General features: G+C 50.8%; 1 protein-coding gene and 1 long non-coding RNA gene across 4 annotated transcripts in view; one reads left to right on the top strand and one right to left on the bottom strand.

Moving 5' to 3' along the window:
* The first annotated feature begins 79 nt into the window (after nt 1–79).
* Nucleotides 80–10,621, top strand: LOC140594413 (uncharacterized). Its single transcript, XR_011995131.1, has 4 exons — nt 80–408; nt 670–859; nt 7,896–8,249; nt 8,417–10,621. It is a non-coding gene; the product is annotated as an uncharacterized lncRNA (long non-coding RNA).
* Nucleotides 5,440–14,873, bottom strand: part of P2RY6 (pyrimidinergic receptor P2Y6) — a 41,141-nt gene continuing 31,707 nt past the window's right edge. For all 3 annotated transcript variants that reach the window (XM_072725904.1, XM_026010533.2, XM_072725905.1), the window contains 3 exons: nt 12,256–12,320; nt 11,450–11,511; nt 5,440–10,435 (listed from right to left, as the gene is read on the bottom strand). In XM_072725904.1, coding sequence (XP_072582005.1) covers nt 9,424–10,435; nt 11,450–11,511; nt 12,256–12,320 — 1,139 coding nt within the window. In that variant the 3' untranslated portion in view covers nt 5,440–9,423. The remainder of the gene's footprint in view (nt 10,436–11,449; nt 11,512–12,255; nt 12,321–14,873) is intronic.

The raw sequence follows: 14,873 nt of genomic DNA, 5'->3' as shown, positions 1-14,873 counted from the left end.
TCGCTCCGCGCTCCCTTTTGTTGCAAATAAACTTTGTGGCTGAGGAAAGGGGGCGGGAGGCGGGGCCTCGCGCCCAAAAGAGGGGGTGGGCTCCGGGCGCGCGCGGGGAAGGGAATCGGGATGGGGGGGAGGGAATCGGGGTGGAGTCGACGGAGAGAAACAAGCCCGCCGGAGCACATGCGGCCCGGAGCGACCCTCTGGAGGGTCCCCTCCGGAGCCGAGCGGCTGAGCTGCCCCCCCGCGGACTCGCTCCGACGCACGAAACCTCTGCGTGTGGTCAGCTCTGCCGACAGACAGCCGAGGCTGCGCACCCACTGCGGGTCAGACGCTTTTGTGCGGTGACACCTTCTGTCCAAGGAACCCCAACATGGCAACCTCCGACCCGCAACTGTACACACCGACAGTCAGGTACGCCCAGAAGCACTCTTCCCGCGGGAAGGGGGCGGGACTCGCCGCCAGGGGGAGCCGTGGGGGCCACAGGCGGACCTGGGCTCCACCCCTCCGCCCCGCCCAGGCCCCGCCCCAGCCCCGCCCAGGCCCCGCCCCCGCCCTGCCCTCCGCGGTGAAGCCCACAGCCCCCCGGACCGAGTCCAGCCTCTCGCGCCCCCAAGGCCCCGCCCCTCTTACCTCGGCGGCAGGTCCAGCTCTGACCCTCCCACGGCGCTCCAGGTGCTCCACCCTTCGTGGCCCCGCCCCCACCCGCCCGCAAGTTTCCAGCTGCCCACCCTAGGCTCGCCCCTCCACCTGCCCCCGCCATCTCCGAGGCCCCTCCTCGATGCCCCGCCTCCTGAGCGCCTTGATACGCGGCTCTTACGCCCTCTACCGGCCGGATTCGCCCATCCCATGGAGTCCAGGACAGGTAAAGCAATACCCCTCGCCAAAAAACGGGAGGGTTGGGAAGACTTCGTTTCCTTTACTTCCTTTCAGTCCTTTCCTAATCCCTTCAAGAGCCGTTTCTAGCCTACTCCCTTCGCAAAGTCCCTTCAGCCTCACACACAAAAGGAGCTCCAACTGAAACGACTTGCCACTGCCAAACCGACACACCTACCTGTGGCCCTCCACCCTCCTCACAAAACGAATGGGTCGCCTCTCCTACTCCACCTGCCTCTGGGAGGTCCCATTCATCCTCATAGTCCCAGCTTAAGTGCAAGGTGGCTCCTTGACTTCTGAATGAACCAATGGGAATTTATGGAGTGCGTTGGGTATATGGGTAATAGTATTTCATTCATTTTATTTAATCCTAGAACCACCCTGTAGGTAGATAATATTGCCTCTTCTCTATGGGGTCATGAAGGAGACATAACTTTGACCATTGCCAAAGTCAGGAAATGGCAGTGCCTTCTATGACTCAAATTCAGATTTGAGGACCTTCAAACACCATGCTCCTCCAGTCTTCACTGGCCCCAGATCCCTGATGAAGAAGGGGTTCTCTCTCCTTGAGCCCCCAGCAGCCTTTTTGTTCTCCTTGGGGCTAGGCTCGCCTTCCCCAGAAAGAGAATAGCGTGGTCTGACTCACACTCCCCTCAGCCCAAGAGGACTGTGGCTAGACCTGACTAGTCTGGCAGGCCCTGGGAGCAGGACGCCCTGGTCCAGATCAGAGGGGCAGGGATGGGCCTAGGGCAAGATGGTAGACACTATGGGATTGATTGACCATGGGCCTTGCCTTTTGCTTCCCCTGGGTTGTGGCAAATCACTGTAGGGAGAAAACTCTTTCTCTTTGAGTTGAGACCAGCCTCCTCTAAGTCCCTCACCTCAACTTTGTCTCAGCTCTGCCTCAAAAGGACATCTCTCCTTCACTGGGGAATTGATGGCAAGAAAGAGAACCCTCCTGGCCTATTGCTTTCTACCTTTGCCTTGCTGTGTGACCTTGTGTGTATCCTTACACTTCCCCGGGCCTCGGTGCCTCATCTGAAAAGTGAGGAGTGGGTCTAGATTTCCCCAAGGGTGCCTCTCTGAACTCTATTTAAAGTCAGACTCTTGTTTCCTCTGGAGTGTTTTTCTACTCTTTTGGGGGAAGTCTTGGTATTGTGGGGGGAACCTTCATTCTGAATCACTGCTTTCCTCCATTAACAATGGTCCCTACCACCTGAAATTTTTACTTGTTCAAACTCTTTCATATCCTATTTTGTCTTCATATCACTTCTGGAATAGAGGTTTTTATTCCCATGTCACAGATGGGTAAACTGATGGAGAGTAGCAGGGACTCAGGTCACCTCAGCATCCTGCAGCTTGGCCTTGAGGGGGGCTGACTGAGGACTTTGGATCAGGAATTCCCCTTGGTGGGGAGGGAGAGTGTCTAATGATCTAGGCTGGACCTCCACCCAATGCGACACTCACCCAATCAGAGAGTGGCTTGGCTGCTTCCAGCACCTCCTGAGTCTTCCCAGCCTCGGTTGCTTCTGATTCATAATGAGACAAAGTCATCTCCCAGGTACCGAGGGGGCCTGGTTGTGTTTAGCCCTTCAAAGACTTATCTAGGAGGTGGCTGGAAACATGGGGCATCGAGATGGAGAGGGGGACACTGTGTTGGGAGTCTAGAGCTGGGCCCAGTGCAGGCAGCCTCACAGACACGCCAGGTGGCCCTCAGCAGGTCACTCTCTTCCTTTGGGACTTAGGCTCCTCGCCTATGAAAGGGGAATGAAAACAACCCCATCTACCCAGTGACTCACGGTGACCCAGCAAGATCAGGGCTGTAGATCCCTTGGAGAAATCAAGATAGTAAGGTTGTGATGATCACAGTCATGGCCAATGATGGGTCTTGGGTACTTAAGAGGGAGAAAGATGAGGAATCGAGGACTCCCAAGAAGCAGTAAGCCCCAGGAAGGAACTGTCTTAGGGGAATCGGGCTCTTGACTCCATTCCCAAGTCAATTAGAAATGACCTGAGAGTGTCCCCTTTCCTGTATAATTAGCCCTCAAACGCACAGAATTGAATTATTTATGACTTTTTGTTCATGGCATATTCTCACCACTTATTTAATTGGCTCCCACCACAAAACAAAACAATTAGGACTTTGACGATCTCCTACATCTCATTATCTAGCTTCCCTAACCCCTTCTCCTGCTGCCGTACCACCCAGGATAACTATTTCCTCCTGTGCTCAGCGTGCCCTTTCTTCCTTATTGTATAGTTTTGTTGCATCTGTGTATTCCTCCAAAGTATGTATTTTCATTTTAGTTGTCTTTTTAACTTTATAAAAAGAGCATCTTGCTGTGTACAATTTTCTTGAGATTTGTTTTTATTTATGATAGTCACACAGAGAGAGAGAGAGAGGCAGAGACATAGGCAGAGGGAGAAGCAGGCTCCATGCATCGGGAGCCCGACGTGGGATTCGACCCCGGGTCTCCAGGATCGTGCCCTGGGCCAAAGGCAGCCGCCAAACCGCTGCGCCACCCAGGGATCCCAGAGATTTGTTTTGTTTTTAAAGATTTTATTTATTCATGAGAGACACACAGAGAGAGGCAGAGACATAGGCAGAGGGAGAAGCAGACTCTCTGCTGGGACCCCAATGCAGGACTTGATCCCAGGACCCCAGGATCACACCCTGAGCCGAAGGCAGACACTTAACCACTGAGCCACCCAGGTGCCCCTCTTGAGATTTATTTGTACTTAATATTATACTGCTAGATTTATCCATATCGTTACATGTCATTAAAGGGCATTCTGGCTGCGTGTAATATTCCAATGTGGGAATATAGCACAGTGTATTCATCCAGCTTGTCATGGAAGGGCATTTGGGTGTTTCCAGGTGTTTGCTTTTGTGAATGGTGCTGCTCTGAGCACCCTGCCTGACTCCCACAGGCGCAGGAGTGTTCAGGGTAATGGGCCATGTGACTACTCAACATCCAGGAGGCATTATCAAGCTAGGATCAAATTCTCTTCTTTCTCTGTTTTTGTTTTTGTTTTTTTAATTATTTGTGCTTCCTTTTATGTAAAGTGCCTGTTTGTGCCTCTTCTATTGCATTATCATACTTTTTGTACTTAATGATAATTCTGCCCTAATTTTTCCATGCTCGATACCGTTGGTGGCTTAGGGAGGGGGCTGGTTAGTATTATTGCTGTTTTGTAGGTAAGGAAGCAGAGGCTTAGAGAAGTAAACAGTCTTGTTCAAAGTCATGGAGTCAGTAACAGCCCTTCTGCACTGAGCTAATTAGCTTACCTTCAGCTAAGAAGGCTCCTCTGCCCCTTAAGCTGAGGCAAAGCCCCCTGGTCCCCAGCATCTCTCAGCCCCTGACCATTACATGAGCTTATAGTCTCCCTAGTAAGGCCTTCCTTGCCCCCAGCCCTCTTTTCTTTTTAAAAGATTTATTTATTTATTTTGGAGAATAGGGGGTAGATAGAGGGTAAGGGAGAGAATCTCCAGGAGACTCCCCACTGAACATGGAGCCTGAAGCGGGACTCAATCCGATGACCCTGAGATCATGACTCTAGCTGAAACCAAGAGTCATATGCTCAGCCCCAAGAGTCTGAAGCTCAATGGACTGAGCCACCCAGGTGTCCCATCCCCTACCCCTCTTTATGTTCTTCTGAGCTCTCCTCCCCAATGGGCATGATCCAGGGTGTTTGTTTATTTCATTATTGCCATTCTCCTCCATCAGACTAGGAGCTCCCTGAGGACAGGAACCCACTTCTCAGCACAATGCCTGGCATGTAATAGGTGCTCAATTAATGTTGTTTACTGGATGAACTGTTTCCTTGTCTGTACCCCTACCCTCATCCCAGATTCTTTCTGAGAATAGGGTCTGGGTCTGAGCTGCTTCTGTGTTCCCATCGCCATCTTGGAGGAGCCTAGAGGATGTGTGTTGAACAAATGAATGAGGGAGGGAGGAGAAGGCTGCATCTCTTGTTAGGACAGATCCAGTGACCCTGGGCTTTTCCAAATTGGAAAGGTCAAACCCTGGTTCCTGACTCTCTGGCTACTCCATCTTTGGCCTTGCCCCTGTCCTCAACCTACAACAGCCAACAATCACAGGTCTCCTGTCATAGAAACACCTTCCCTGTGCCTAGCCTCCCTGGGAATGTTCTTCTCTCTTCTACCCATCACCTCCACTTCCTCCCCTCCTGCTACGCCCTCACTCACCCACCTCCACTGCCACCATCATTCAGAAACTTCCAGGCTTTGACCTTCCACCTCTCTGGCTCCTCCTCCTGCCCAGCCCCTTAATGGAGTTCCCAGGTTCTCTCCAGCCCTTCCTTCTTTCTCTCTCCAGAAACCCATCCACCCCCTCAGCCTCCAGCAAAAGCAGCATGACCACTCCCCAAGCTTTTCAACTTTTCTAAGCCTTTCCAGGTATTTCCAGCTCACACCAGGCTAGACCCGGGCCCCCACTCCAGTCCAGGACAGTGCCTGGCCTCCGCCTATGTCCATCATCTCAGGATAGTACCCAAGTAAAGGGATTCCTTTGGCTGTGGGTAACAAAGGCCTGAAAAACTAGTGGCTTAAAAAAGATAGACGTTTATTTTTCTCTTGTGCAGAAGTCCAGATTTAGGTGGTCCCAGACCAGAACAGTCAGAAACCTGAGCTGCTTCTCATGGTCCAAGATGGTGCTTCAGCTGTGATGTCCCCATTATAAGCAGTAAGAAGGATGGGGAGGCAAAGGACAGACACTACCTATCTTTTAAAGACACTCACCCCCTCCCCGTATTAAACTGCCTTAGGGTACTTTGCTTATCTCCCATTGCCCAGGATTAAATTACCTGGTCATACTTAGCTGCCAGTAAGCCTGGGAAATGAAGTTTTCATCCTAGGAGACCTTGTGCCCAATTTAAAAAGAGTTGATATTGCGGTTGGCATTTAGCTGTCTCTGTCAGAACTTCCTATGGGGTCTCCAGTTACTGGGACTGGCTGAGGCAGGTGGGCACTTGGAAGGCAAGTGAATAAAGGAAAGGGAAGAGAAGGGAGGGCGGGTGGAGGGGGATGTCTAGTATTTGTTAGAGAAAGGCTGTGTGACCTTGACATGTCAATTCCCACATCCAGGCCTCAGTTTCCCCATCTGTAATTGGGGGTGTTGTAAGGACTCAGTGAGAAATGGTGCCTAGAACCTGCAGAGCCCAGCAAATGGCAACTGCTGTCATTGTTGTGGCTCCCCAGTGCTTCCCTGGGCTGGCACCAAGCCTTTGACTCTCTAGCCCTGCCAGCTTTCCAGCCTGATCTCAGGCCACAATTCTTATCAGTCTTCCAACACCCTCCCCACCTCGGGCTGTGCTGTTCCCTGTACCAGAACGACCTGGCCCTCTCTTCTTCCATCTGATTACATCCATCCTTCAAGCCCCAGCTGCACTGCTCCACTCCCCAAGAAGTCTTCCCCAAGCCATAGTGAATCACCTTGGACCCCTATGAACCCATATGCTTTCCCAACCCCTCACCGCTACCCCCATGCCTCAGTCTATGTCCCCTCTGCACCCCAGTAAGTAGACATCCCCAGTGTGATCCCCCATCACTGAGTTTGCTCTGAGTTAAAGTGAGGAGAGTGAGGGGTGGGGACAAAAGGAGGGAAAAGGAAGGGAGCATTCAGAGTCCCTCATACTGGCATGTAATAGATGATTTTTTCCTCCTTATAGGAACAGATGGGGCTCATGGATTATGGCCCTTGTTCTGTAAAAAGTGTGCTTGAGGTTTGTTTTGTTTTGTTTTGTTTTGTTTTTCTTAAAAGATCAGCTGCCTACCAGGTGAAGGAAAAGGAGAAACCCCCTGCTCAAAGCCCCTTGTTTAGAAACCTCCTAGGCCAATTGCTAGAGAGAGATGCTGGAGGAACTTGTGTGCACAAAAGGCAAGATCATTGTAATAGTAACATGCCTTGCATGCTTACTATGTTCCAGGCATTATTCTAAGTGTTTTGCACACATTAATCCTCACAACCACTTTACAAGATAGATATCATTACTATTACCATTTTACAGCTGGGGAAGTTAAGGTACAAAGAGGCTAAATAATGTGCCCAGAGTAACACAGCTACAAAGGGGGTAGACCCAAGATAAACACCAAGATGACCTGACTGGAGTCTCTACCCTTTATCCTATTACGCCTCACAAAGAGAAGCTGGGAATGAAATTTACCTGTGGCCCACAGTTTTCACTCTTGGAAAAGTAACCAAAGGGTCACAGTTCTTGGCAGTCTGCTAGGACTCTGCAGGGCTCAGCAGGCACTGTGGGCAGAAACCCTCTGCCTTCTGCTCTCCTACTCCCCAGCACCTCCGGGACATCTCATGTCATCTCAGACTGATGACAAGTCTGGTCTCAGACTTGGAACAAGACACAAGGTAGCTGATATTTGTACTACTTGGCAAGGCATTGCATCCCATAGGGAATAGACGTCTTCTGACATTTCCATACATCTTTTCACTGCGACTTAAAGAATCAAAGCTCCTTCTGTCCAAATTATCAGCCTCTTCTGGAGAACACTTTTGATGGATTCCCAAGATGGGTTGGGTCTGGTTTTCCCACTTCCTCAGCCAGCTGTAAGCATGCCTCCAACATGACTATGGAGTTTAACTCCAGCAGAGTCTGTCTCTCAATGGCTTCATGGCCCAACAGCCTGGAGGATTAGAGAGAGCTAAAAGAAAAATACTAAGTTATGCAGTCCTTGCCCTTCCTGCTCTGTCCCTCTGCCCTGCCCTCTCCCCTCTACCTTCTAGGTTTGTTCCCATACAGGGTCGGCGTGGTACACCAGCAGCCAAGGGCAGCCTAGATTGTTCTACAGGAGGAAAGCTAAGAGGGGAGGGAACAAGGACCAGAGAAGAAGTGAGGGGGAATGGGGTGGGGTGGGGGTGATGGAGATATGAAGGAAAGGAGCCAAGAGGACAAGGAGCTGTATGGGTGGGGCTGGAAGGAGGGGTGGGCGGGAAGAGCAGATAGAGAGGCCTTGTATAGTAGAATCTCCTTCATTGCCTCCTCAGAGATCTTCAGTGAAGATGTCTTTCCAGAGCTTTTGAAGGCTCAGCTCTGTGTTTGCCTCCATGAGATGGCCTCCAGCAGCTTCCAGGCACCTACGGGCCAGAATGATGGAGCTGAGAGGGCAGGAGCAGAACCCATGAAACAGTCTGTCTTGAGACTGATTGGCAGGCTCCCGGCCACAGAACCTCTGCACCTCCATGTTGCAGCCTTCTGGTGGCCCTGAGTCTCTTCAAGCTTTTGACTTCTTCTAGAATGAAGCAGTGTTGAAGGGCTATTTCCCCTCACTTGGAGGGCCTAGTGGAGGGGTCCTCAGGCACCCAGGATACCCTGAGGCTGAAAGAGGCATATTTGAAGAGGTGGGTGGAGGAAATGTGGGATCTGGAGCTCTTACTGGCATTTAGTGCTCTGGTTACACCCCCCCACACACCCCCTCCCCCGCCCCACCCCTGGCTTAATTGAAACTCACTATTGATTTATAGCCAGATTCAGTACATCTCTACCTCTGGGTTTTGTATACATACAGGGCTTTCCACCAGGAGCAGCCTTCCCTCTGCCTTTTGGATTCCTCCCCAGCTCAACCTCCACTTCTTTGAAGAAGTTCTCCCTAATTCCTCCCTCTGCTGAGCCCCCACAGCCTGGAGCATCTGGACCACTCTTGTCACTGTCTAGAGGAAAGTGGCCATGGGACAGCTCTTGTTTTCTCAATTTTCACACATAGGAGGTCATATTGCCTGCCCCTCACTCCAGCTCTCTCTACTCATCTGCCTCAGGGCAGAGTCTTGCATATAGCTGGCCCAGGCTGTAGGGACATGCTCCCCAATGCTACTTGCTGACCATCCACTCAGCCTTCAATATCTGGTTCAGACGCCCCCTATCCCCACCCCAAGAGATCATTCCTGACTCCTTGGACTGCATCATGGGCATTCTCCATCCTCTGTTTACCCTGTCCCTCATACTTCCCTCTGTCACAGCCTTGGCATCACTGTGTCAAGGGTCTGTATGTCCAGTAGTTGGGAACCTATATGGGACAGGGCTGGGTTTAGTTCTCCTGGGACCACAAAATCAACCCAGACCCAAGGACAAGGTATAGGTAAAGGTTTGCTGAATGAATGGAACATCACACACTTCCAGGGAATTCAATATTCATCCCCTCAAAATCCAGCTCAAATGCTTCTTCCCAGAAACTTCACTTCCCCTTCCCATCTTCCCTCACTCCCTGTATTGGTGACTCCAAAGCATACGGCATACTCAATTATAGTACACGCCACACTATATTTTTGTGAGCAGCTTAACATGGCTTTCCTGATTCTTAGGGCCTTGCTGGGACATTCTGGAGAGCTTTTCTCTATGTCCAGAGGGCCTGGCCCAGAGCAAGGGCTCAATAAAAAGTCATTGGTGAGATTTTGGAGCCTGTAGGGGACCGCACTCTATGCCCAGCTGAGTTAAGCTTTAATTCTGTACACGGTTTGGAGTTGGTAGGCCTTTCAGTGCCCCAGCCCCAGGTGTCCTGCCCCAGTGGACTCAGTGACCCTATCGCTGCCACTTGGCTGTGAGTTTCTGGAGCAGCTCATGCGGCCGCCGGCGGAACTTCTTCTGAGTGAAGTAGAAGAGAATGGGATCCAGCACACTGTTGGCACTGGCAAAGGGCCGTGTGCCTTTGTAGGCAGCTGCAAAGGCCTCCAGCACGGGGCAGGGGACACCGGGTGTAGAGCGCACTGCCAGGTAGGCTGTCTTGGTAACATGGAAGGGCAGGAAGCTGATGGCAAAGGCTGCTGCCACCACCATAGCCATGCGGGCTGCCTTGCCACGTCGTTCCTGGGCCACGGGCCCTGCTGGGCCGTCCTGGCGGCACAGACGATGGGCCAGGCGGCAGTAGCAGGCCAGTAGGGCGATAAAGGGCAGCAGAAAGCCGATGACGGTGAGGGCCATGCCATAGGGCATATAGCGAGTGGCCAGGGCAGGTGCGCTCAGGTCGTAGCAGACGGTGCGATTACGCTGGATGCCTGTGGAGGCAAAGAGCGCTGTGGGCAGGCACTGGGTCGTCACAGCCAGCCACACGGCCCCACATACTAGCCAGGCAGCGCGGCGGCCCCCACGCTTGTGCCAGGGGGCCAGTGGGTAGCAGATGCCCAGGTAACGCTGGAAACTGATGCAGGTGAGGAAGAGAATGCTGCCATGTAGGTTGGCGTAAAAGAGGAAGCGGACCAGGCGGCAGGCGAGGTCGCCAAAGGGCCAGTGGTCACCTTGGGCATAGTTGTAGATGAGCAGGGGCAGGGAGCAGGCATAGAGCAGGTCAGCCAGGGCCAGGTTCAGGGTGTACACGGCTGTGCGGGTCAGGGCCCGGCGGGATGTGCAAATCTGGGCAATGACGCAGGCATTCAGTGGCAGGCCAGCTGCCAGCACCACTGAGTACACAGGTGGCAGTAGTAGTCTCTTGAAGTTCTCTCGGTAGACGCAGGTAGTGGGCGGGGAGCCCAAGGCCTGGCCTGTACCATTGTCCCACTCCATGGCTGCCCGATTATGCTTCCTACATCCAGAGAGGCTGGGGAAGCAACACACAGCTTGTCAGTAACCACACCCACTATCATCCAGTAGGCCCCTGTCCCTCTCTGGGCCCTGATCTCCACCTGAACCATCTCTGATACTCACCACCCCATGGAGGCCCCACACAGCCCTCACTTTAAGGAAACCTGGGATACAATAAAGCTCAAGCTTGGGAAAACTCCAATTCACTTTCTATAATATTTATTTCCCACCAACCTTCCTGGTAAACTTCTGTTATCCTTCAAAACCCTAGTCAAATGTCTACTCTTAAGTGGAGATTGACAGACTTTAGATTTTTTGTTTTGTTTTAAATATATATTTTTAAAGATTTTATTTATTTTTTCATGAGGGACAGAGAGAGAGAGAGAGGCAGAGACACAGGCAGAGGGAGAAGCTGCATGCAGGGAGCCTGACGAGGGACTCGATCTCGGGTCTCCGGGATCCCACCCTGGGCTGAAGGTGGCGCTAAACCGCTGAGCCACCTGGGCTGCCCTTAAATCTTTTTTTTAAGAAGTTTTATATTTCAAGTAATCTTCATACCCAGCATGGGTGTAGATATACTTGACTCGAAGATCAAGAGTCACACACTCTTCTGACTAAGCCAGCCAGGTATCTAGACAGACTAGTTTGAGTCCCACCTATGCTACTTACGAGCTATGTGACCTTGGGCTAGTGATATACATGGTCTGAGTCTCAGTTTTCCTATCTAAAAAAATGGGGGAATGATACACCCATCTCTTAGGATGATATGAGATTAGAGGTACTAAATCAAGCTTTGCAGGGCTTCCCCCTGAACTTTTTAGGGTTTGGAGATTATGGTCATGATGAGCCTGCCTGTCTGTCTCTCCTACACTGACAGGGAACCTCCTGAAAGGAAGTGCCAGGTCTGATGCCCCTCTGTGTCTAAGAGCCCCAGGCTGGGGCCTAGGGAAGAAAAGGCCCTGGTAATTCTGAATTAAGCAACATGAGCAGAATGTCCACACACTGTGAACTGACAAAAGACAGCGCCCACCTCCTCAGCCTGAACTCCACCTTCCAAAGCCATGGTCCTTCTTTTGGCTGCAATCTTCTTATCTGTAAAATGGGGTAAGAAAGTGATTCTGGAGTTTCCTAAGCCTCCCTCTACTTGACTTGAGGCTACAAATGCCTGTCTGGTGGAGCCAATGGGCCACAGCACCCCCTGGTGGCTAGAGTGAAAACCGCTTCCCTGAAGGCAAATGGCTGAGGACTAGCCAAATCTACTGCTTTTTTTTTTCTTAAGATTTTTTTTTAAAGATTTTCTTTTTAAATAATCTCTACACCCAACCTAGGGCTCAAACTCACAACCTTGAGACCAAGAGCCCTGCGCTCCACCGACTCAGCTGGGAAGGCACCCCAACTGCTTGCTTTTTATAGAGAGGAAAATACACCACAGTGAGAGGCAGTGATGGTTCAATCTTACTGAGTTAGAAGCAGAACCAGGACCAGAACCCAGCCATCTGACTGTGTGGGTGCAACTTAGTGTACCTCATGGACATGGAATGTAGAGGTTATAAACCCAACTTCAGAGCTAGGCAAGCCTCATTCAAATCCTGGATCCCCTACTTCTATGCTGTTCAATCCAAGGGCTGTCACTTGCCTTTCCTGGGTCTGTGTTTTTATCAGTAAAACATGTGATAGGCCTGATATACAATAGGTGCTTAATAAATGCCATGCAATGCTGTTGTATTCAATGCCTCATCCTGCCACTCATCCCTCAGGCTAGGTTTTGAGGGAGTCATTAGCACGAGTGCCTTAAGGGGTTCCCTGGTGAGGTAAGTCTGACCTCTTGATACTTACCTCCCAACTGGCATGTCCATATTTACTGGTGTCCAGAGATAATTCATAACTTAAATCCAGTGGACCTGTAAGACAAAGCCTTTGAAATAGTCGGATCATCCCCCTCCGTATTCTTTTTTTTTAAGAAGATTTTATTTATTTATTCATGAGAGACACAGAGAGAGAGGCAGAGACACAGGCAGAGGGAGAAGCAGGCTCCCTGCGGGGAGCCTGATGTGGGACTCAATCCCAGGGCCCCAGGATCACACCCTGAGCTGAAGGCAAGTGCCCAACTACTGAGCCACTGAGGCATTCCTCCCCCCCAACCCCGCCTATTTTTAGATGGGAAAAACTGAAGCTAAGGAAAAAATATGAAGTCCTGTAAATGCACACAGAGGGTGATAGAGGGTTGAGGCCAAGACATGGGCTCTGGTCCAGATGCCCAGGTTCAAATCCCAGCTCCATTACATGTAAACTGGGGGCCTTATGCTCATTACTGAATGACCGTGCTTTAGTTTCCCCATCTATAAAATGGGATCATATAACACCTGCTTCATAGGGTTGTTTTGAAGATCAGTGCCTGGCACAGGGCAAGTGTTAGCAAGAGGGTCACATTCTTAATGTGAATACACCCTGCTAAGTCAAGTTATGAGAGTTTTAAAAGTTATGTTAGAACAAAACATAACTATTCAAACCAATTTCTTCCAACTTAAAATTTGATTTTGATATATTTTTCCCAGATTCGGGGCAACTGCAAAATGAGGTTTGGAGTCTGTATCCCACATGGCATATTACCTTTAATTATGAAAAATCCTCTGTGGGGCTTCAGCCCATGTGCTAGGAGTGTTGGGTGCCCAGCTAGTCAGTTAGGCCTGGGGAGAAGCCAGAGGCAGAAGCATTGCAGGCCCCCCATTGTAGCCAAGAAGCTAAGATTACCACAGGCAGAGAAAGTTCATTTACTCATCTCCTCATTGGATTCAGTCTCCTGTTTTCACCTGGTAGGCTTTTATTTATTTATTTTGATTTTATTTATTTATTTGACAGAGAGAGCACAAGCAGGGGAACAGGAGAGGGAAAGAGAGAAGCAGACTCCCCACCAAGCAGGGAGCCCAGTGTAGGATTCGATCCCAGGACCCAGGGATCATGACCCGAGCTGAAGGCAGAGGCCCAACCAACTGAGCCACCCAGGCGCCCCTACCTGCCAGGCATTTATTATTTTATTTTTATTTTTTTAAAGATTTTATTTACCTTGCTTTTTATAGAGAGCATTTAATTTATAGAGAGCAATTAATAACTAATTTAAATCAAATTAGTTAATTTGAATTTTATTTATTTATTTATTTATTTATTTAAAGAGAGAGAGAGAGGCAGAGACACAGGCAGAGGGAGAAGCAGGCTCCATGCAGGGAGCCTGAGGTGGGACTTGATCCTGGGACTCCAGAATCATGCCCTGGGCCGGAGGCAGGCACTAAACCGCTGAGCCACCCAGGGATCCCCTTGCCAGGCATTTAAATGCATACTTACTGCCTGCTGGACACATGAAGGCACAGTATATAAACACAGATGTAGGTAGATAGATGGAAATATAGAAATTATACATATACATATGTTAATCTGAATAGAGACCAGTGTGAGCCACAGGATAGAAGAGATTTTCAGAGGAGGATGAAGGATGGAGCATGACCCAATTGGTTGAGGAGGAAATCCCTGGGTGGAGAGGGGTGTTCTCAGGTGGAGAGGAAGGTAGAACAAATAGGCAGGGCTTGAGAGGAGAGCAGCCTGCTAGGGCAGAGGGTCATGGTGAGGAGGAAGAAGCAGGTAGAAGGAGCAGTGCTATGCCTCTGAACTCTCTCTTGGGAGGCCTGCTGTCCACACATACCACCCCAGGAGAGAGCCCTTTGCCTCAGGTGATTGGTGGCTCCAGATACCTTTTGGTCTCAACTCCCTCATAAGACTAGTACACTTGGAAGGAAACAGAGGCTGCACGAGGAGAAAAGGAGGCCCAGCTGTCATCCTGGCTCCCTCCTACATTCTTGCCTTCTGAGGACCTAGGAGAGGCAGGGGCCGGTCCTGAGGGAGGGTTCCTTTGGTCCCTGCCTCTCAGCAGCAGCTGGGTCCTCTAGTTTCTCTAGCTGTCATTCATTTTTGGGCCTTGAGTCCCGGGCTTTAGCCACTCTACGGTGGGGGGCTTTCTAGCAAGTGGCACTAACCATCCTTCCCTGCATCCCTCTGCCATCTTTTAAAAATTAATTAGTTAATTTGACAGTGAGCGAGAGCGTGAGCACAAGCAGGGGGAAGGGCAGAGGGACAGGGAGAAGCAGGCTCCCCACTGAGCAAGGAGCAATGCAGGGCTCAATTCCAGGACCCTGAGATCATGACCCAAGCCTAAGGCAGACGCCTAACCAACTGAGCCATCCAGGCACCCCTCTTTGCCCTTTGAAGAAAAATTAAAACTCCTACGTTCCAGCTCCCTGCCAAGCCCCCCAGCCTCATCCAAAGCACCCCTGTTGTGCCCCTCTGCCCCTTCCTATCCTGCCACACTGTTCCTGAGACACCGCCACTGCCACACAATCATTCAAAGCCAGAGATCTAGACTTCCTCTCCAGCCTCCCCATCTTTGCTGTTCCCTCCACACAAAG

This window comes from Vulpes vulpes, chromosome 11 (genome assembly GCF_048418805.1).
Source record: "Vulpes vulpes isolate BD-2025 chromosome 11, VulVul3, whole genome shotgun sequence".
NCBI lineage: Eukaryota > Metazoa > Chordata > Mammalia > Carnivora > Canidae > Vulpes > Vulpes vulpes.
Note: the sequence above shows the minus strand (reverse complement) of the source record. Positions and strands in the feature narration are given on the sequence as shown.